The sequence below is a fragment of the Wyeomyia smithii genome, chromosome 3 (assembly GCF_029784165.1).
Source record: "Wyeomyia smithii strain HCP4-BCI-WySm-NY-G18 chromosome 3, ASM2978416v1, whole genome shotgun sequence".
NCBI classification, from domain to species: domain Eukaryota; kingdom Metazoa; phylum Arthropoda; class Insecta; order Diptera; family Culicidae; genus Wyeomyia; species Wyeomyia smithii.
This window is the reverse complement of record NC_073696.1, coordinates 39,165,051-39,188,824: the sequence shown is the minus strand read 5'-3', so window position 1 is coordinate 39,188,824 and position 23,774 is coordinate 39,165,051. Positions and strand designations below refer to the sequence as shown.

Genomic DNA, 23,774 nt, shown 5'->3' with positions numbered 1-23,774 from the left:
CGATGATTTTCGATTGAAACTCACGAATAAAACCATATTTTTCTATCTGAAGCTTCTACATTCCCATCAGCACCAACGCATAAATGAAAAAAATCCGAGCCATGACTTATGTCAAATTATTTCTTCAAAGTTGAATGAAAAGTTTAATCAGAAAATGAAAATTTTAACCTGTGTCTAGGGTACAATAGGTTTTTTTGCTTGAATGTATATTTTCCTTGAGATGCAATTTCCTTAAGTAAATCCGGTTGGGTCTTCAAAAACTTATTAAACTCTGTGCAAGTATATGTAAGTAGGATTACTATTCGCAACAACAGGGCCCTTGATAGTTTCAACACGTAACTCTGTGATGTAACTGAGAACATTTTGATTTCCAAATGTTGGCAGTCTGCGAAAATATTCGTTAAACAACAGCGGTTGTTTCCGGAAGTACAACCAACGATTTGTGCGAGCTCGGAGAAGGGAACAGCTTATGCGTTAGAGCAGCGGTTCTCAACCTTTTTTTGTCCGCGTACCCCTTGACGATATTTTTCATATCGATTGTACCCCCTGGCTTGGTATGTTCTCGCAGAGTGGGAGAGAGTAGCGGTAGATCATGTTTTAGTAGTCAATTTCAGGTTTCAAATTGAACTATGGTTTCTTTGATTGTTACAGTCATGTTTAAAGCTCATGACTGAATAACAAATGAAATATTATGAAGTAATAATGCTTTGTCCGCCATTACTGACTTTTCTTTCGCGTACCCCCTGAAGGCTTTCGAGTACCCCCAGGGGTACGCGTACCCCAGGTTGAGAACCGCTGCGTTAGAGGATTTGTTCATCGCTACTGGTTCTTTTCTGATTCTGTTCGTCGATATTTTCGGCGGAACAATAGCTATTTTCATTTCTGGTTGTTATGCTTAGTTATAGCACAGACAGACGTCCAAGCAAGAACAACATTGATCAAAATTTCCGTGTAAATTTTCAAAGTAAATTGCGTTATAAATCACTTGTACACTAGCGCCGCTCGGTGACCTTATCGCTACAATACATTTTTTTTCGCTGGTGTACGAGGCTGGCGGTACTGGTGGCGCTATCTGGTTACGGATTGCTACTACAAAAAATCTTTACACAAATTTGGAACTCAGCTTAGACGTCTGTCTGCGGTTATAATATACAGTTTGAACAGTACAATTTGGAAGTCATCTAAGGTGATTCCCGCAGCAACTTGGGTTACTAGAGCCACTAGTTAATTCTGAAAACCGCCTATCACTATAACATGGGTAATAAAAAAGTTGTGTTTTAGATCTATTTAAGAACAGTAAAAAATGACCGTTGATTGGTTGTAGTAGATGTTTATTTTGCAACTTTCTGTTGCCTACATTATTGTTGGTCACTTACAAAGACAATATCTCTTGTGTTAATATTATAAACAAGCATCTGTGTTTGTTTTTTTTTTTTTTGATATCGTACAAAAATATATCAGTCATTTCGTTTCTGTACGGTTGTTTCACTTCTATCAATTTTTGATTCAGGTTTTAACTATTAATTGGGCCATGCAGGTGGTTACATGTACATCATGTTTCTACCAATACCTGTTTCAACTAAAACGACTGACGAAATAAAACATATTCGCTTGACATACAAGATTTGTCGCACGATACTCGATATATATGATTAGTGTTAACGTGTAAATAAAATTATGAGGTTTATCACCATAAAGCTATCTATAATGAACGAATGGCTTCAATCTTAAAACAAACTACAAGCCTACCGAAAACATACGAAGCTCATAAAGTAGCTACGAACGACTAACAACGACAAACTTCAACAAATTTGAAGTAAGTTTTAGGCAATCAGGCCGGCAACTTGCTCAGAATAATCAGAACAGGGATTCAAGTTGTACAGCATCGGTCCTATCTATCTTGATTCGATTCGGAAGACTGCGTTGAACAGAATAGTCCCATTGTGAACTTACTTTGGACAATAGCTGCTTTGCAAAACAGATGCGCCCAGAAATAGGTACTTAATTACGTATCGCCGTAATTTGCCGAAAAAAATTCAAATCGAATTCCAAAGTAAATAATGGCAAACAGATTAGATCGAATTACTTCCAGTGAGACTGAAACATAGAGTATAGCTATTACTTTTTTTTAAATATTGATATCACAAATGTTTTCTCGTGTTTTCATGTTCGATTAAATTTATGGTTTCATTATAGCAATGTTCTACGCGTCTATCTATCGCTTCACTTTGTTTCTTCATTAGCTGCTAGAGTGACATCAGATTGCCATCGGAACATCCTCCGACACAGGGCTGTCGGCAGTCACTTCCTGTACAGTGCTGACTATTTCCGCTCGGCACATTGGACAAAACTGCAGCAATGCCGCGCACGTCGTACAAAAGCCACGATGCTTGCAGGGTTCTATCCGAATCGAGGCTTTCTTGTCGACGCAGAGCGTACACGAGTCCTCGCGAACGCTCAACTTTCGTAATTGCTCTAAGAATAGATGCCGTGGTAAAACAATCTATAAGATTAGGTTGTGGTTAGTGAGTATGATAATAGTGGCATTTGAGCATTTTTACCTTATCTTGATCTTTCAACTGTGCATGATCATTAAAACTCATGAACTGTCTGTTTTTCGGAGGATACACGAATGGTGTCGATCCGAAATTGAACCTACACTGCTGAAAGGACATAAATGAAGCCGCCGCGAAAAATCCATCTCGAGCACTACCGAAAACCTGCTTCAGTATACCACCCTCGAATCCGTCCAAGCTAAATATCACTTCTCGTGCATCTAAATCCAGCAGACATCCAAGAATGGAACCGCCCTTCCAAGTGTGAAGATCGTGAGGCATTGAGCGGGCGCTGTGCCAGATCAGTTTCCGGCAACCGTCGAATGCTATCGAGTACGCATCGTCACCGATACCGTAGCCCTCGTGGCTAAGAAAGTTGGAGTCCTTGGTAGCCCAACCTATCTGCATGACGCCAGGTGTGATTATCTGTACCTCGTAGTACCAGCAGCCGGTGTTAACTTGGAATGTACACCGGACGCTCTCGAACGAGTATGCGTCGCACCGTGCTTCCAGCCCGTCTGGTGAGATTTTAAGGTATTCGCTTACGTCACGGGTGTTGAGCATCACGTTTACATTACTCATATCCGTTACCTCGTACGAATACTTTCGACCCTCGATGAGGACTGAAAGAGAAGATTTCAAAGCTTTAGTTATTGATGAAATCAGGGGTGTTCTACAAAGCGGATTTTTATTAGTTTGATAATATTAATTAGAGATTCTCTAACAATAGAGCTATTTGTTAGTTCAATACCTAATTGAATTTTAAACTTTGGAAGAACCTAGCACGCGTACAAGAAAAAAATACTCACAATAATTATCCAAGCACCAACGAGCGCAAAATCCAACTTGCCGAAAAATGAACTCGTTGCTTTCGGTGTGCCTTTCCAATCGCGTCAGTGGATTTTCAGGATAGAGGGCAAGTTTTCGCTGCACGAAACAATCAATATTTGGCAAAACATTTGTTTAAAGAATCGATCAGAATTAAAATTGAAACAATCCTACCTTGATGGTTGCCTTGTTTTCGCTCGTCTGTGCAAATTTCTCCAGCGCAATCAAGGAAAAAAGCATCACATCCGGGTTGATGCCTTCGTCCTGCAAAGCCGCATTAACGTAATGGAATGTAATCGAATTAAAGAAGCTAATAGTTTATGAAAGGTACCTACCAGATTCCCTAGTAGATATCCAAGCGTGATGTCGGATAACACTGCAATGCTGCTGGGGCCGGCCAACTTTTCCGCCAGGCAACCTAGAATAACGCAAAGATTCCGTTCCCTTTTGGGTGTGCGGCGAATTGAGTGCGTTATCATATCGGCGACCTGGAAGTGCGGTAATCAAAATGATAAACAAAGTAAATCAATGTCAATGACTTTAGCACTCGAGAATCATTTTGGATCAATAATCGCGTAACTGCCCTATGTTCAAGTCTCAGTTGATAAATATATCAACCTTTTAACACTTTTTGGTTCAAAGATTCGTAGAGCAAGCTATACATGTGCATCGAAAGCGTATTCGTGGCAAAACTCTTTACATCACACCGACGAAACTTGAAAAACCGGCAACGCTAGATTAGCATGTCACCAAGGTCGCATGAGATTGTTGGTCAGCGTTCGTACTATGTATTTGCATCGCGGTTCATTATTGGCAGATTTATTAATGGGCGGTACAAATGCTTTGTTCATGACATCTTGCTACTAGTTACGAATGTTTCATAAAGGAATAAAAATAGAAAAAAAACGAAGGCTATTCACCTCTAGGACTGAATCTTTCGTTGGAAGTGGACTGTCGTCTAGTAACAATGTGATAACGCTTGGTCCCATCGGATGCTCCAGCGGTACGACTCGGATAAGTGACTTTACCAGTTGAATCCAGCCAGATGGCTTATCAGTGATGTCGTGCAGCATAATCATCGAGTTAGGTGGTTCGGGTTCACTGAAATCGAGACATTGTAACGGAAGGTTATTGGAATGATTGTTAGGAGGAGTTCATGGCTGTTTTTTGGAAAACTTATCTTTTTTCGTGTGCAAAGTCAATCTTTACAGTGACGTTAAATTTGTTTAAAGTAAAGAGTTTTTCGTATAACATATAGGCTATAATTCTTGATCAAAGTTTTGTGTTACTTACAGAGCGCTTCTGAACGCTAATGAGGTGATTTGTGCTTCTCATCGTTCAAGGTAATTGTATTGACGACAGTATAACCACGTGTAACCGTCGAGGGTGTTAATTTTGTTACGCATAGATTACTAATTTTTGTCATTTAACTGTGATTCATACTACGCATCTACGTTATTTTTTTTAACTTACAAAGCCTTGCAAAGTTTTTTTTTCTAGTTCAGCATTGAGAGACAACTCCCCGTTGGCCAAACCCCAACAATCAGATATATGTAAATATCACTTTTTTCAACTGTATTTTTGTTTTCAAAAAACTCATCAATTTGATCTGTTGAAACCCACTGTTTGATAGATATTCAACTCACACCACTTTTTTCAAGTTCTTTGAAAAACTGTTTTCAAAATCTAAACGGCTCGGGCAATGCTCAAATTTGCAGAAATAACAATATTAGTATCGTGTAGTTGAGCTGCATAATTCTTCAGACTGTGTAAAATCAATTCAGTATTCTTAAGATAATCAAACCCGAAAATGAATATTTAATTAATATATGAATATTATCATTTGAAACATTTTACCTCTTTTCTTGAGAACCGTTCCCCCAACCGTCCTGTTGTCGGAGAATTAATTGTATAATAATGATCATACATTTCAATGAACTTATGGTTTTTGCTGGAGAATCACGGACAAATTAAGAAAAACGTGTATTTTCTAAATTTTGAAAAAAAAAATTAACCTAATTTCAAAATAACTCGAAACTGATGCATTTAGAATGTTAACTAACAGGAGCTTTTTGATTTTTAATGACTTTCTGAATATATCAAAATTATTAGAATACAAAAAAATGAAAACTGTTGAAATTAGATTTTTTTTGCAAAATTAATTTTCCATATAAATTTTGATTTTCATTTCTCCATCCTGGACTTTGTTTAAAGTTGCGTAATAACTTCAAGTTTCTTAAGAAGTTGGTGAATGACTGGACCAAAGGCGCATAACAGTTCCCACTAGTGAACCTCAGCCTTCCAGCTACCGTACCCCTACCTTCTCGTGGTACCAACTGATGTGCGAGTAACCAGTGGAAAGATCGGGTAACCAACCCTGGTGGGACTGCTGGTCGCATGCTGACAGGGGACGGGGCTTCCTTTCTCGGAAGGGAGTTTCCTGGGATCGACACCAACAGAAGCGTTCTAAGTAACGCAGTGTCCTTCTCAAGTCCTGGTAGTGCCCGGGACTCTAAACAATGGCACTACGATGGCCCTCCTGCGACATAGTGGGGTTGGTCGCTGGCCTTGCAAGCCCGCACCATTAAAAAACAACAGCAACGAACGCAATAACGTTAAGTACGGACCGGAACAATCGGCTAAGACCTAGGCAACGAAAACGGACTAACGATTGGATTCTCGGAACATGGAACTGCCGATCTCTCAACTTCCTAGGAAGTACCCGCGTGCTTTCCGAGGAATTGAAGACCCGCAAGTTCAACATCGTAGCGCTGCAGGAGGTATGCTGGAAGGGGACGATGGTGCGTACGTACAGGGATGGTCACACCATCTACCAGAGTTGTGGAAGCACACATGAGCTGGGAACAGCTTTTATAGTGATGGGAGAGATGCAGAAGCGGGTGATCGGGTGGTGGCCGATCAGCCCTAGAATGTGCAGGTTGAGGATCAAAGGCCGTTTCTTCAACATTAGTATTATCAACGTGCATAGCCCACACCTCGGAAGTACCGATGACGACAAGGACGAATTCTACGCGCAGTTGGAGAGTGAATATGACCGCTGCCCAAAACATGATGTCAAGATCATCATCGGTGATTACAACGCTCAGGTTGGCCAGGAGGAGGAGTACAGACCGGTGATTGGACGATTCAGTGCACACCAGCTGACGAATGAAAATGGCCTCAGACTAATCGACTTCGCCACCTCCAAGAACATGGCCATACGTAGCACCTTCTTTCAGCATAGCCTCCACCATAGACTCACCTGGAGATCACCGAATAGAACAGAAACACAAATCGACCACGTTTTGATTGATGGTCGGCACTTCTCGGACATTATCGATGTCAGATCACATCGAGGCGCTAACATCGATTCGGATCACTACCTAGTGATGGTTAAGATACGCCAAAAACTATCCGTTGTGAATAACATACGGTACCGTCGCCCGCCACGGTATAATCTCGCGCGACTGAAGCAACACGACATCGCAACACAGTACGCGTCATCGCTCGAAGCTGCACTGCCAGAAGAGGGAGAGCTTGAAGAAGCCCCTCTAGGGGATCGCTGGAATGCCGTGAAAACAGCTATCAGCAGTGCTGCGGAGGAAGTCCTGGGACACGTGCAACCGAATCGACGTAACGAGTGGTTTGACGAAGAATGTCGGCGGATTTTGGACGAGAAGAACGCAGCGCGGGCAACAATGCTGCGTAGAGCCACCCGTCAGAATGTGGAGCGATATAGACTGAAACGGAGGCAGCAAGTCCAACTCTTCAAGGAAAAAAAGCGTCGCCAGGAAGAGGAGGAATGTGAAGAACTCGAACAGCTGCACCGCACACACGAAACACGAAAGTTCTACCAAAAACTCAACGGATCCCGCAGAGGCTTTGTCCCACGAGCCGAAATGTGTAGGGATAAGAATGGAGGCATTTTGACGGATGATCGTGAGGTGATCGAAAGGTGGAAGCAGCACTACGATGAACACCTGAATGGCGTGCAAGCAGGAGACCACAACAGGAGCGGAGAAGACGTGGTCGGTGCAACGAACGACGAAGATGTGCCACCCCCCACAATAAGCGAAGTTAAGGATGCGATCCGGCAGCTCAAGAACAACAAAGCGGCCGGAAAAGACGGCATCGGAGCTGAGCTTATTAAGATGGGCCCCGACAAACTGGCTAGCTCGCTGCATCGGCTGATCGTCGAGATTTGGGAAACAGAACAGCTACCGGAGGAGTGGAAAGAAGGGGTTATCTGCCCCATATACAAAAAGGGCGACAAACTAGACTGCGAGAACTATCGAGCGATCACAGTCCTGAATGCCGCCTACAAAGTGTTTTCCCAGGTCATCTCCCAACGCCTGTCACCATTAGCCAGCAGGTTTGTAGGAAGCTATCAGGCCGGCTTCATGGAAGGACGGTCTACAACTGACCAAATCTTTACACTGCGGCAGATCCTCCAAAAGTGCCGTGAGTTTAGAGTCCCTACACACCATCTTTTCGTCGATTTTAAAGCCGCATACGATTCAATAAACCGACAAGAGCTATGGAAAATTCTAGACGAAAACGGCTTCCCGGGGAAGCTGACAAGACTGATTAAGGCTACGATGGAGGATGTGAAGTGTTGTGTGAGAATTTCGGGTGGAACGTCGGACCCATTCGAGTCTCACAGGGGGCTACGACAAGGTGATGGTCTCTCCTGCTTATTGTTTAACGTCGCGCTAGAGGGTGTTATGAGACGAGCGGGGTTTGACATGCGGGGCACGATTTTCAACAGATCGGGTCAATTTATTTGCTTTGCGGATGACGTGGATATTGTCGGCAGAAAATTTGAGACGGTGGCAGACCAGTATACCCGACTGAAACGTGAAGCAGATAGGATCGGACTGAAGATTAATACGTCAAAAACTAAGTATATGCTTGCAGGTGGGTCCGAGCACGACAGGGCACGCCTAGGCAATACGGTAACAATCGACGGGGATGAGTTCGAGGTGGTCGACGAGTTTGTGTACCTCGGCTCTCTGGTAACTGAGAATAACGATACCAGCCGGGAGATAAGAAGACGTATTATCAGTGGAAGTCGTGCCTACTATGGGCTCCATAAAAAACTACGGTCGCAAAATCTGAGTCTTCGCACCAAGTGTATCCTGTACAAAACGCTAATAAGACCGGTCGTTCTCTACGGGCATGAGACGTGGACAATGCTCGAGGAGGACTTGCGAGCACTCGGAGTTTTTGAACGTCGGGTGCTAAGAACCATCTTTGGCGGTGTGCAGGAGAACGGAGTGTGGAGGCGTAGGATGAACCACGAGCTTGCGCGCCTCTACGGTGAACCCAGTATTCAGAAAGTGGCTAAAGCTGGAAGGATACGCTGGGCTGGGCATGTAGCTAGAATGCCGGATAGCTACCCTGCAAAATTGGTGTTCGCTTCAAATCCGGCGGGAACGAGAAGGCGAGGGGCGCAACGAGCGAGATGGGTGGACCAGATGGAGCACGATCTGCAAAGTACCGGGTGCCCGCGGAACTGGAGGCAGGCAGCCATGGACCGAGTGAATTGGCGGAACCACGTTATGCAGGCCATGTCTTAGGACGTATGGCCATCTAAGTAAGTAAGTAAGTAAGTAAGTAAGAAAATTGAAAAAAAACAACTTTTTTTTTAAATCGAAATTTAATGTTTATTTTTATTTTTGTTTAGTCAAAAAATTTTTTTTTGCGATGTATATTTTTTATGAGGCATTATTAAATCCCTACAACTTATTCTCAACCAGTTTTTTCTATACAACCAACAGTTTCTGAGCTACAATGCTTTGAATAAAATCTAGGGGAAAGTAGGGTAAGATGGACACTTTTAATGGACGGATAGGGGAAAGTAGGCACTGCGGGTAAGATGGACACTTTTAATATTTCACAAACTAGAATGTATTATGATAGTTGAGTGATGCGAATACCTTCTTTATAGTGTGTTAATGCTTTTGAGTTGCATTATCGGTTTTCAGCAAGCAAACTGTCAAATTTGTAAGTAAAACAAAGAATATTTTCGTGAACGCGCAATTTGATGTAATTTTTATTCCACGGAAAACAGTGAAAAACTCGTGAAACTTACGTGTTTTTATTTGTTCACAATAGTATAGTGATTAATTAGTCTTTCCTCGGTTTTCTAGTGAAAATCCAGCAGATTTTCGATGTTCCGATGAAGAGCTACGATCGTTTGAAAAATTTACAACCAGGTCGGGCAAGACGGACACACGGATTTTCCAAGAATTTTCGCATGTAGCATCTGTTGTGTACTACAGATGTTCACAAAGTACACCCGCGAGAGAAACCAGCAGATATTAATCACTTAGCAGTTAGAACAGGCCATATAGGCGGAGAATTTTCGCCTTCATCGAAACCCATCCTCTCAAACTGTTCATGTGATGTATAGATGGATTCTAATAACGTAGAGTAATGTATGGCCATCACTTAACACATAAATCAAAAGAATACTCAACGTACTACATCTTTTTTGTGAGTGTCCACCTTTACCTTCGTAGTGTCCATCTTACCCACCCCAAGTGTCCGTCTTTGCCAACCATGTCAATAAACAGCAATTTGTAGTCTTAATTTTGAAGACCCAAAACACATAAAACTTGGAGGAAGTTCACTAATACCAAAAATGATTATGAAAACAAATGACCTTAAGTTTCAATTTGTATGACTACTACGATCTAAATAGCAATACCTAAGTAATTATTTAGATTAAACCTAAGGGTGTCCGTCTTTACCTACTTTCCCCTACGTCAAAAAGCATACGCCCATTAGGAAATAACTCACGGGTCTAAAAAATCTCTACATCTGTGCAAAATGCTCAGTTTACTAAGCCAAATACGTGTGCAAAGTTTCATTCAAATCAAAAATGGTACATTAAATTTTTGCGTATTTCCAGATAATTTGAGATGATTTTGTTCTATATAAGTTTCACTAAATTTCTGGCAGCATGGCAGCACATTGTATTTCTTATTTTGCCAATGTAAAACGGGAATCCAATCAGCAAAAATAATAGATAACAAAGTGGTACGAATGCAATTAGAATTTCACGTTTCTTCTGCGGGCAGAATTTATAAATTGATTAGGAGAAATAAAATTTCAACAAATTTAGAATTATTGATTTGTCCGTAATGTTCCAAACGAGTCTCTTTTTCTTAGCTCGGATATTAGTTACAGAATCTACCGCAAATATTCCAGCAATTTGGAAGAAAATATCTGGAAACAATTTTGTAAATTTGAACAGTGAAATAAAAATTGTGATGATGCATTTTCAAAAGATTTTTTTAAAGTTTTTTATGTTTGGTGGAAAATGGCCTCAAGTAATGACGAAGGAAACCGAAATGAAATTAACCAAAATTTTGCATTGTTGTATACAAAACAACATCACGCAAAAAAAAACAATAAACGCTTCGGATTTTTTTTGCTGCGACCAGAAAGGTTGGCGTACTGCGAGTAAGTGTTATTTAACCCTGGAAAGATAATCTTATTATGAATCATTTAAAATGATAGTTTTTGTTTAAAATTTAATAATGAGTGATTATTACGGTGTTAACACATCGATACATAACAAATACCAGAATTGAGTTTTTTGAAAAACGAGAACGGATTCGCACTATTTGAAAAAGAAAAGGAAAATGTCACTAAAAGCGAGGAGTCAAATTGACACAGACTATCTTTCTAGGGTATATGTGACTTTCCCTTCCTTATATGCTAACTGCAACCTTCCCTGGAGAAGCTTCAACTATGTGTCTCTTCGGCCAGTTTCTTATAAAGAGGGACTTATCTTGTTTAAAGCTAGTCACAGTTTTATAAAGATTTACAAGAAGGAAGGGTAAGTGGGTAGAAAAGAGCCTGAGAATAAGTCTTTTGAGGTTCGAATCCACGACCATCCGCTTGTCAAAGCAGACTCTGTAACTTCGCGGTTACGCAGTTTCTCATAGCGCTACAGATTAAAATTTGTTCTCTTTGTTTGTTTTAACTGATTTTGTTCAAACGTTTTGTGGTTTGCCTTCAAAAAATAAAATATTTTCACTATGCAACCAATGTTGCTGTGAGTATTGAAAAAACAATGTTTTCGCAAAATAATGCCTGAAAACTTAATAATATTTCATGTATTTATAAGCCATGCTTTATCGATTAGAATAAAAAGAAGGATAGCGCTTTAATACCCTATTAATGTTTGCAAAAAAAAATGGACAAAAATAAGCGATTTTTCATGCATTCACCTTTACACGCACTTACGAAACTACCCATACCCCAACAATCATAGTAACCAATGAAGCAGAAGAAGTTTAACAGCTCTATCAGTTGAACTCTAACCGTGATGACGAAAACAGTGAAGCCACTCCGTTCAGAAGTGTGCGCGTTCAAAGAACGGTACCCTGTCGCGTCTAAAACGGACACTGTGGACACCGGATTACTTCAAGCGATCGTTGGAGGAGAAGAAACGGCTGAATGTTGATGTATTACCCAAGTCGGCGAATCCGCCCAACTTACCCAAGGTGCGGAATTTCTGGGTAAACATGAAGCATAATATATACTCTAACGCGTCCCGAAAAAGAAGAACTCAAATACATGCCTACACGTATGATTTCGTCCGCCATGGTTAATGTAACTCCGGAAGGCCGCGGTAATATAATTACCTTCCATGGGAAATTTTTTAAATTCAATTATCTGGCTTAGTTTTTTTATCACCATCCGAGAAAAGTTTTTTTAAATGCAAACGTTACATTGTAGCTGGCAGTTTTTATAATTTAAGAAAATGAAGATTTGGATTTTGGCAAACACATCGACTGTCTAAGCATGAAAAGAGAGCTAAACCCTCTGGTATATTGTTTTAATACCTTTAACTGTTTATCGATTTGACCATTCATTTTGTACCGTTTAGGATTCTTAATGAAGTACATACGAATTAGGGGCATTTCTACATCAGTCATTACAGGAATGTGGGTGGGAGCTCCGGTGGAGTTAGTGCTGAAGTAGAGATCGATGGGGAACGATTTGAAATAGCCGATGATTACGCTTGTGACATGTGACAACGATATGAGCCGTGAAGTAAAATCTCGAGTTGCGAACAGGCGTTCTATGCACTACGTAACCAGGTAAGGTCCCGTAGTTTGCAAAACTAGCGCTGATTCTGCCAGTGGCCCTTTACGGACATTAAGCAGGGACACTGAAGGAAGCAGCTTGATACTTGGCGGTATATTGGAAGATGAAATGTGGCGCAGACGCATGAATTCCGAGTTGTACCAGGTACACAAACGTGATGATATAATGATACCTTCGTGGCAGGCTTCAGCGGGTTGGACATGTAGCCAGAATGCCTTACAAGAGCGCGTCCACATCTATCTTCAGCAAAAAAACCAGGAAGAGGCCGTCGGCTCCGTGGTAGGCATCGCACTCGGTGGATTTGCGCGGTGGGAGAAGATGCATGATCTTCTGGTGTACGAGGTGACTAAAAAACGGCTGCCAAGGACAGAAGAAGCTGGACATCTCTTATTCGTTCAGCCTTAGACCGGTAAACGGTCCTTCGGCCAACAAAGTAAAGTAAGTAAGTACATAGAACAGATTCCACAAATGGCAGATGGACGCACCGACTTATACCGGAGATATCCGGCTGGGTCGGGTGGCGACATGGCGAGGTGAACTTCCACCTGACACAGATCCTGTCAGGCCATGGTTGCTTCAGGCAATATCTGCACAGGTTCGGGCCAGGCTTTGTTTTGCTCATCTTCATCTTAAAGAGAAAAAGTTTTCTTCCCTCTTAACAACTGTGAGCTTACATTCAATGTGCATCACACCATCTGCTGTAGAGAGAGCGCAGAGTAATAGTTTCTCTGACGAAAAAAACGCTCCTAATTCGACAGAGCAAAAACCGAGTGAAACTCTTGTAAATTGCTCATCCGCGCACGCAAGAAAAGTGAAATAAATACCTCGGCAATCAACTGAGCATTGCATTACCGTTCTCATCGCTCTGGGGTGCGGCAAAAACAGTATAAAATCGAACTTTCTGCAGACTACGCACCCTTGGTGAGTTGTGAATCTTCCTATAATATTAAATTCGAAAACGGTTAGGATGTGGCTTCAATGTGAACCTAAATGTTTTGATATTTGGCCAACTTCTCTTCTAGTAAAGAAGAAGCTAACGAAAACTACTCCCTCTTAAACCTCTTAAATTTTTATCCCTAACACGCGATGATTAAGAGTGAAAAGGAACTCTGCGATTGAAATACTCTACGCCTAAATGTAAATAATTACTCACTCTGTGTGAGAGAAAAACTAGTTCTCCAAGGGGTTTGGCAGGTAGAGAAAGAAATTCGAGCAAAAATAAAGAGAACGGAAGAAGCCTGGTTCGGGCACGCGGGGTCCCACATGTGTCCCGAGTGCGTGGAAGAGGAGGAGACTGCAGAGCATGTCTTCTTCGTATGCCCCCGTTTCGTAAGAGCGAGGAGCAACATGATGGCTGTGAGCGGGCCTGGCACTACTCCGGACAATCTTGTGTGGCGGGTCAATCACCAACACGCCAGTGGTAGCTAACTACCAGTCTCCAGGTAGTTAGCTAGGAGGTTATAAGAGTAAAGAGGGTGCATCACGCACAAAAGCCACTTCCCGACGTAATACTTAACCGTCGTTCCGGGAAGACCAGGGCTGGAGACTGGAGGGGTTTCAGTGGGTCGGGACAGGGATCAGTAGGTGTCTGGGGGAGTATAACTACCACAGCATCTCTCCCCTAGTCTCATCCCCACACCCTGAGTTCTCTTCTCAGGTGTCTGTTTGCAGATTTCCCCGCCACCTTTGAAAAAAAAAGTACATAGAACAACAGCGATATTTTTTTCCATTATGAGCGTTATAATGGCTTGCCTTCGAACAATACTATATTTTCATTTTGCAGTCAATTCAATGTTGCAAAAAAAATAAAAAAAATTTTTTTTTTGCAAAATAATGTTTAAAAATACAAAATTGAGAATATCTCATGTGCTTATAAGCCATGCTTTATTGGTTTAGATAAAAACAAGATAGAATCTTAATAAGAATAACCTATTGAGTTTTGATACACTGGAAGCGATTGAAGAAACATGCGAAGTACTAAAAACAAAAAGGAGAATACTGTTTCACTTATACGCAAATACGCAGAGCACACATTGCTGAAAAATATGTTTGATACAGGGGTTCTCAGATCTTTTACAAGGCGGAGCACTTTTTCAAGCCAAAACGATTGGCGGAGCACTTGTATTTTTTTTTTCTTTCATTTATTAAGGACGTTTTTGATTCTAAAATGTAGGAGCTCCATTTAATGTTTTGGTTAAAATAGTGTTCCACCCAGCAGAAAAGTAACGGTCGAAAACAAACTTATTCATTCGCCCAGTCTATAAAATAGCCAATATTGCAGCAGCTATCGAGACACAACACTCCACAATTCTGTATCTGAGCTTCTTCCGCTTGTTATATACTGAGGCCCTTGCAGGAAGCCTTTGTTGGGGAGTACCAGTGCTTTCCGGGAAGGGCGAAATAAATGTGCACTACGTGTCAAATTCTTGATAAGTTCAAATGTACTTACAGACTCATAATTGGTTTTTAGACTTCAAAACGGCATACGATTCAGTTAAGCGTAACGAGTTATGGCAGATAATGTTTGAACACGGTATCCCAACAAAACTGATTAAGCTGATTCGTGCGGTTTCTTATCATGCGTCAGGGTAGCGGACGTTATTTCGAACCTGTTCGTTACGTTGAACGGTCTGAAATGAGGTGTCAGGCTCTCAAATCTGTTGTTTAACATTGCCTTGAAGGGTGTAGTACGGAGAGTAACTGTACCATTATCCTGCAGCTTGCATGTCCGCACAATATTTTTGCTCTATAGGACGCTGATTCTCCCGGTGGTGCTCTATGGCCATGAGTGTTGGTCGATGAAGGATGCCGATCAGTAAGCATTTGAAGTCTTCCAGCGTAAGATCCTGTGTTCAATATTTGGCGGAAAACTGGAGAATGGAGTGTGGTGCGGCGGGCGCATGAACCACGAGATGTACCAAGCATATAAAATATATCAGGCTACAGTAGGGTGGTTTACCGGTAAAAGAAAACCCGGTAAAACCGATATTTTTTCCAGTACCGAAATACCGGTATTGGAGAGGAGAAAAAACCGGTATTTTCGGTATTTTTCTTTAAATTTAAAAAAAAACTTGTCACAATATTCATAAATTATTGTTAGGCTAATGAATGCTACTTACTTAGGTAGGCGTTACAAATCACATGACGATGTACACAGGGTGTTAGGCAGCTCACTTTTAATCAAATCCTTCAAGGAATGATAGGGAACCCTATTTGATGAAAAAATCTTTCTGCGCATATGGTCAACATTTAACTACTGAAGAGTTATTCTCTTCTTCTAGTTTACGGTTATGTTCACCTTCAACGAGGTCTATCACAAGAAGTATGATAGCTAGCTCAGTTCTGTTGGTTCTCTTGGAGAACTGAGAAAATTTCGTAATCAATAGTGTCTCAAAAATTCACGATTTTCTGCTCGTTAAAGGCGAACATAACCGAAAACTAAAAATAGGGAATAACTCTGCAGTAGTTGACTTTTGGCCATATGCGTAGAAGAATTTTTTGTTCATCAAATATGGTCCTCTATCGCCCCTTGAAGGATTTTAAGCAAGCTCCCTAACACCCTGTATAATAAATACATTTAGACAGAAGCAACATTAAATATTAATTTAACCTGACCTATGTATCAATTTTTGTTATTTTCTAACAATTTGCTCGGATTCAGACAATGTGTTTGTGTGTATCGATAATATGTCAAAAAACTTCATATCAATAAAGCAAAACATTTACAAGTCTAAGTAGAACAACTAATCTCTTTACACACTCATACTCACAGAGGCAACGCGTGGGTTTTGAACCTACCAGTTTAACCACAAATTATGAAAATCATAGTTTGAGGCAGTAATCACAATCATATCAGCGAAAATACGCAAGCTATTATTCATTTTGTGCTATTTAAAAGTAAAACTAAAAAAATAATAAATAACTATCAATCTGAATTAGGAATTTATTTTTTGTTGATACAAAGTGTTACAGGATGAAATAAGCAACCAATGAAGAATTTCATCCTAAAAATTACTGAAAGTGAAATTTAAATAGCTGTAGCATGGTCAAAGCTTCTCATTTCAAATATTTATTTCTATTTCAATTACAAACTTGTTCATATGCCCCATTTTTCGTTTCTCCATCAGAAGCTAAAGTTAATAAAATAATTATAATAATAAACGATTGGCACGAACTGTTTAAAGAGCATCGAACAGAATAAAGAAGTATTTACCTTCGAATCATCATCTTTTTTTACTTTATTCATATACTCTTCTCAACAGTTTCAAATATGGTTTTTCTACGAATTTTAAAGTTATTCACTAATTTGATGTGAATGAAAATTAAAATACAAATCTGCATGTTTTTTTGCTATTACATGAGTTTTAAAATTATGTTCATCGTAATCATATCACTAGATACATTCATTGGAGTTTTTCAAAGACTGTTACGCAGTGTTGTATCTGGATCGTATACCCCAAAAGATCAAAACAATGGTCGCAGAGGTCCTAATCTTCCAAAAAAAAAAAGTCTGGATCGTAATGAAGCATAGATACTCATAAATGCAAAAACATAATTATGCAGCGACAGGTCCATACATAGATGCAACCTGAGACGCTAAGCAAAAAATAAATTCCAAATCCAAATTTCTGTAGGTAACGTCTTCGGCAGTGGCTTACTTCGGCAAGTTTTTGCATGAGACTGCGACAGAAAACCGGCCGAAGAGAACCACTACCGGAGACGTTCGACACCCTTTAATTATTTTTCAGTTTTATTTTTAAATAGTACAGAGAGAGTGACTTGCGTTTTTTTTTCGCTGACAATCATCATTACTTCCCCAAACTATGATTTTGAGAATTTTGTAGTTGAAAAAGTAGGTTTAAAGACCACGAGTCACTCCTATTTCGTATTAATCCGAAAAAAATAAAAATACCGGTTTTTTACCGGTTTTACCGGTTTTTATGTTTATGAATACCGAAATACCGGTTTTTCGAAAAGTCGGTAATACCGACAATGAGCTGGCCACGTTGCACAAATATTGGTGGAGCGACCAGTGAAGATAGTCCGTGGAAGACCTTAGTACTCCTTGGATGTGCGGTGTGGATGAGAACACTCGATCCGCGGGTGTTGGGGATGATTGGAGAAGATTGTTCAGATGTATTCTGGATTTGGCAAAGGGATGATCTCTTGCCAAAGAAATAATATTTTTCGCCCTCAGCAGAAACGCCGCGAAGTACTTGTCAAAGTTTCTCGGAGCACGATGTTTGGAATATAGAATCATTGCTTCCATACGTGAGTAGTTTCAATAAATTAGGTGCATTTTCCATTAAATATATTTTTTCCAAAAATATTTTTCTGCACACTTAAGAAAAAAGTTAGCAAAACAATGGTCAAAAACAGTACTTTCAAGCAATAAACTGTTGAAGAATGGTCATAATAATTTCATGTTCGTCAAATGCCTTTGAAAAAAAAACTGGTTTTCATGATAATTTTATTGTATGGAAGCATTTTATTGGCATCTAATTGTATCAAAAGGTTTTTGATCGTTTTCAGAGGAAAAGGTTTGAAAAAATTAAAGCTACACATGTATTATCATATTTTTGAAAAATTTAGAAAACTCCATAAAATTATTATGAAAACTAGGTGAACTACTCGCGCATGAAAGCATTTCATTGGCATCTAATTGTATCAAAGGGTTTCTGATCGTTTCCAGAGGAAAATGTTTGAAAAAATAAAGCTATGTATGTATTATCATGTTTTTGAAAAATTAAAAAAAAAATCAATGAAAATATCATGAAAACCAGATTTTTTAAAGAGCATTTAATGAGCGTCATATGTTTTTGACCGTTATAGAATTGTTTTGTGGCTAAAAATGCTATTTTCGTATATTGTCTGCTGGCTATGAGCATGATGGAGCATTAAATTCGGCGATATGGCATTAAATGAGCATCGATAGAGCACTAAATTTCCATGCTATTAACTATTTTTTCTGCTGACCTTGTACTTCCAGCTTAAGGGACAAAACGATTTTTTCGTCGACCAATTTAGGCACGTTCAACTCTTTCAGCTAAAGAAAAAACAAAAATTCTTGAACTATAAACTCGCCGAAAATTTTCATATGTCTACGGATAAAAGAATTAGAAGATTAGCAAAAGCCATCCGTTAACTGCCAACTGTAATTCATTTAAACAACATTAAAAATCTGTTCTCGGTTTCATAGCAATAAAACTGATTTTCTATACACATACAAATAATGACCTCGTTTGTTTGGTTTCCAAAACGAGGCGTGATTGTAGTAATGTTAAATGATAAGAATTCAGAGCAGCGTGTGAAAACAAAAGTGTGAGTTGCCTTGCTATGTCGTAAAAGATTGTCGATTTTGATTTAATAAATCAAAATGGTAAAAAAATACATTTTGTCATATCACCTTTCACATTGTTTTTTTTTTTTTTTTTTTTTTTTTTTAATTGGTGACGTCAGTAACTAATCGTTCAGCCTGATATCAATTGGTTCGACCCGTATTTGTGCAAATAATCTTATCAAAGTAGCAACAATAATGGATTAGTTGATGATGCACTTTTCGTCAGGCGATTACGTTTTCCATTGCAGGGAAAAGATAAATATGACGCACTCTTTGAACCACGAAAAATTTCGGAATTATGAGTAATTCCAGTTTGCGAATATGACATATGTAATCCTTTGGCTGTTTGTTTTTGGGTATTACCTAGAACGAATAGTATCAGCGATGGAATCCATAAATCATTTTTGTATAATCTAGATTAAGATTAGATTTCAAGAGATCAAAAAAAAAAAATTGCAATGAAAATATTTTAGAATAATTATTACTGTATCGTATAGTCGTAAAATCGTTGTGTGGTTCTGAATGTTTACAAAATCTATATCATATTTATCAGAGATATGAGCAAGGTACTTCAGCAATGCATAAAACACCAACATAGTCTCCCTCATATAAGCCGCCTATTTATCGTAGCTCGTTGAAATCGCTTTCACGATAAAGCTGAACTGTAGCCATCTTCAACCACCGGCAAAAAGGCACACTATGCCTATCTTCTTGCGAAGTGGATGTAGGAAATGGAGAGCGTTATTGACTTAAATTTTATTTTGTGTTAGACTTTCTACCACCTATCGCAAACGCTGAATACTACTTTTTTGCTTGTTTACTATGACACGTTGATTTGTTTGCTGGAAAACACTCGACCTGGATGATGACATGTTGGTTTTTATTTTGAGTAGGTAATTCAAATTTTTAGAATCGGATTTTTTTCATGAGAAATTCAAGTTTAGTGATACATAAATATGTTAATGAAATGTAAATATTCACCACACAATTATCTATAGGTACATTCGAGTTTTCCTAGCTGTCTAGCAGAGGCGCTAATTACGGTGGACAAAACAGAAAGCGGAAGTGTAGAACGAAACCATACAGTTCCGCTTGCTTCTTTGATGGATTTAAGTACAGATATAACAAGTCACAGCCTCCTTCATGTGCCTGGAGCATTTTGGTGCAGTATAATGAAATTGAATAGCGACACAGCGCGAGAGTGCTCTGTGCTTTCCGATCGAAAATTCTGACTACGTGTTTGATTGTCAGGGATTTTGTAGGACAGTCAAGTATGCGACGAGGAGGGGAAACATCATAAGGATAAATGCTTGCGATATCTGCAAATATACAGCGGCAAGCTCTCGGAATAAAGTTTTTTTTTGTAAACCACCGTGAAAATATGTGACCATACATCGTAAGCGGAAATGAATAACATAAACATTCTGTGGTTTTGCATGTATGCACATTTCACGATGATTTCCATGAATTACAACGTGTGACATGAGATCAGTCGCTCAGTAGAAAATTTCTTCGTGTATTCAAACAAACTTTAAAACAAATATTTATTATAGCAACATAATCGAACATTTATTCTTCTTTTCAAATACAAATTTATAAGTTATGCAAATGTGAATTTACCATTGGCGCCGTTTTTCTATCTAATACGGAGAACGTACCGCCCAAGTCACTGGTTTCGACTAATCGATCGCTTTACTTGGGACTGAGCCTATCGATAAGCTTCGTGTCATACAACCGAACTCACCGGAAGGAAGAAAAGATCAAAACCGATTGTCCTTCATCGAGTCGTTACTAAGTAGATACTGAGCAAATAGCGAAGGCAACTAAAATAGTTCCATGAGCGAGTATGCAGTTGGTGCCTAGTTAATTACATAAAGCCTACAACTGCCGTTCGCTTGTCGCGCACACAACGCTTGTCATATCCAACATGTTTATGTAGAACTCCCAGTGATTTTCCTCATTGGTTCGTGTTTGAAAATGGTACAATAATTGCAACTATTAAAGGTTATATTCACTCATTTATTTAGTTAAATATTTAGTATTATTACTAGTACACGTTTACCCTAGGAAATTTCTGGATATTTTTTGTCAAGACATAGTTTAGAAAATTCTACATTCTACAATTCTAGCATTAAGATCAACCTATACCTTCATATTTAAGTTTGTTTATAGTTGATAAATGTAAAATATGATTCAATGATAACTGCAGAAATGCAGACTGCAAGACAACCTATATTTGTCAGGTATGAGGAATTAATTACTGGGCCAAGTCTCAATCGAATTGTGATAAAGAGACAAAGAGGTCTAGATATATCAATCATTACAGAAACTCACTTGTCAACAATGGATCCTATAATTTCCAATGTTTCCTTCACCAGTTCATCCACTGTGTCCGAAAGGGAAACTTTCCGATCCAGGCGTCCACAGGACCGTCCGCCATGGTGACCCACTCCGACCAGACCGCCCCTGCCGTCATCATTTCCACTGGCAGCGTACGAATCACGACTATTCTCGTTCAGATAACCATCTTCCACCTTGTCCTTACACAAGCATACTCCCATCTTTGCAGATGCTTGATCATACACTGTCTTCACCAGATGAATACTAGAAACTGACTTCGTCGATCAAGTTGATCATCACGGTTTCTCTGTTTTATGTTCAAACACTGCGCCACTTTCTCCGCCTGACTCTCACTTTAGTATAAAATTTAATTCTACCAGATCTTATCAATAAACTGAAACAGAACTAAACTCAAGCGAAATACGTTCCGAAGTGTTTTAGAATAAACTTGAAACTTCCCGAAACCTGGTAAAATCGTACATTTACCTACCGCAGGCAAAATGGGAGTTTGGTTTAGATCACACCACAACGTCACAAACACACACGTCAACAAAAATTATCTCATATTCTAGGAATTCCACAGCTTCATGCGTCACGCACTACGTCTAAATCGGCGATTATTTACCGAATTCCTTTCTGGATTGGTTTTGCAATTACAATAGTTTGTAGGTTGCACAAAACACGTAGAGAACTGGCCTGTCATCAAACTCAAAACACAGGCAGTGTTGATTTCCCCGAGTGTCTAGTGTCACACACAAGACGGCCACATAAATATTTCACATCAACCCGCACGTAAGATCTTTTCCTGAATCAAACACTTCACGGTTCTCCTTTTGCAAATCTCAATGGCTATTAATCGATTGAATAAGTACGATAGCTCTTTCACAAATTTTATTTTCTACAGCTTTTATTCTAGCAGTGACACGACCAACCTATTCGTCACTTTTACTTGAATGAAACTACGATGGTGGTGGATTCGTAGATTGTACGTTGGTTCTTCTTGTTCTTCCTCCGAGTATGCGGTAGAATGGGCGCGTGAGTTTCGTTCAATTCGGTGACATTTATTTATCATCTCTCACGAAAAAAACTAGCGTAATTTTTGAATGGGTCCTTGCCGAAGAAAGCTGTAACGTAATATTACTGTTTTATAACGAATTTCTTTATTCCGCACTGTGTCCGGGCAAAGCTGCCGAGTAGTAAAGAAACGACATCGCAATTGGGCTCTAAAGCTATACCGGTTTTTATATATCATTTGAAAAAGCCGCGTTTTCTGAGCAAAACGTAATTTTTAAAAAACGTTTATTGTTTTCCTTCGATTTTTAAACGAAGAATAAAAGAACTGCTCGAAAGGTCTTAAATGACGTTTCGCTCATGTACGGCATATAAGAGAATTGTCATTTAAGGCACTTCGAGCAAATTTTTATCCTTCATTTAAAAATCAAAGGAAAATGAATAAAATTTTTTTAAAAATTACGTTTTGCTCAAAAAATTCCACTCTCCCAGCTGATATATAAAAATCAGAAAAGCGTTTAAAATTTTAGGACCCCATTTACGACGCAAGAGAGAAATAGATGCCAAATAATTGTTTATGAACTAAGCACGTGCGGTGGCGGGTTGAAGCTGACAAATTTTACAGTGCGCTTCGGACAGCACGCCAGGTCAATACTGAGTCAAAATCGAGCGAATAAAGTAGGGTTTTGACAGCAATTAGGTTGCTTCCAGGTCAAAACGAGCCCGAAAAAAAAAAAAATTACAAAAACATTAAAAAAACCTTAAAAATTGCTGTAACTGTACATAGCTATACCATAATTTAACTATGTTTTTCATTGTAGATACATCAATTTTACATTAAATATCATTGTCCAGAACAATAAAAAACATCGTTTTTGCCATTTTTACCATGAAAAAGGGGGGTCGTTATGTATCTTAACAGCATTTTTTCAAGCATTTTTCCCATACATTTAGAAGTCACTGACAATGTTTTTCTTGGTAAAATTATTGTTGGTGGTAGATTCAACAACAAAAAACGTTGTTAAAACATGGTAATGACAACAATCGTTTACGAGCTTACAGTAAAAATACCGTGTTTTTTATGTTACAGTAAAAACACGGTATTTTTACTGTAAGCTTGTAAACGATTGTTGTCATTACCATGTTTTAACAACGTTTTTTGTTGTTGAATCTACCACCGACAATAATTTTACCACGAAAAACATTGTCAGTGACTTCTAAATGTATGGGAAAAATGCCTGAAAAAATGCTGTTAAGATACATAACGACCCCCCTTTTTCATGGTTAAAATGGCAAAAACGATGTTTTTTATTGTTCTGGACAATGATATTTAATGTAAAATTGATATATCTACAATGAAAAACATAGTTAAATTATGGTATAGCTATGTACAGTTACAGCAATTTTTAAGGTTTTCTTAATGTGTTTGTAATGTTATTTTTTTTCGGGAGGTGAGCTGGTGGAATAAAGAAATTCGCTATTAGATTTTTGGTGGAAGTGTAAAGCTCAAAAGAAGCTTGGCTTTTTCAGCTTTGTCAGGATTGAAGCAGAATTTAGTCAATAGAATTTATACA

At 39.2% G+C, this 23,774-nt stretch overlaps 1 protein-coding gene across 1 annotated transcript; it reads right to left on the bottom strand.

Moving 5' to 3' along the window:
* Window positions 1-1,420: 1,420 nt before the first annotated feature.
* LOC129729952 (RING finger and SPRY domain-containing protein 1-like) lies at window positions 1,421-22,218 on the bottom strand. Its single transcript, XM_055688879.1, has 7 exons — window positions 21,184-22,218; window positions 4,304-4,484; window positions 3,719-3,871; window positions 3,558-3,647; window positions 3,365-3,482; window positions 2,562-3,178; window positions 1,421-2,503 (listed from the first exon to the last, which is right to left on the bottom strand). Exons 1-7 carry the CDS (start codon window positions 21,408-21,410, stop codon window positions 2,258-2,260), a joined length of 1,632 nt encoding a protein of 543 aa, XP_055544854.1. The 5' UTR covers window positions 21,411-22,218; the 3' UTR covers window positions 1,421-2,257.
* Between the last annotated feature and the right edge of the window lie 1,556 nt (window positions 22,219-23,774).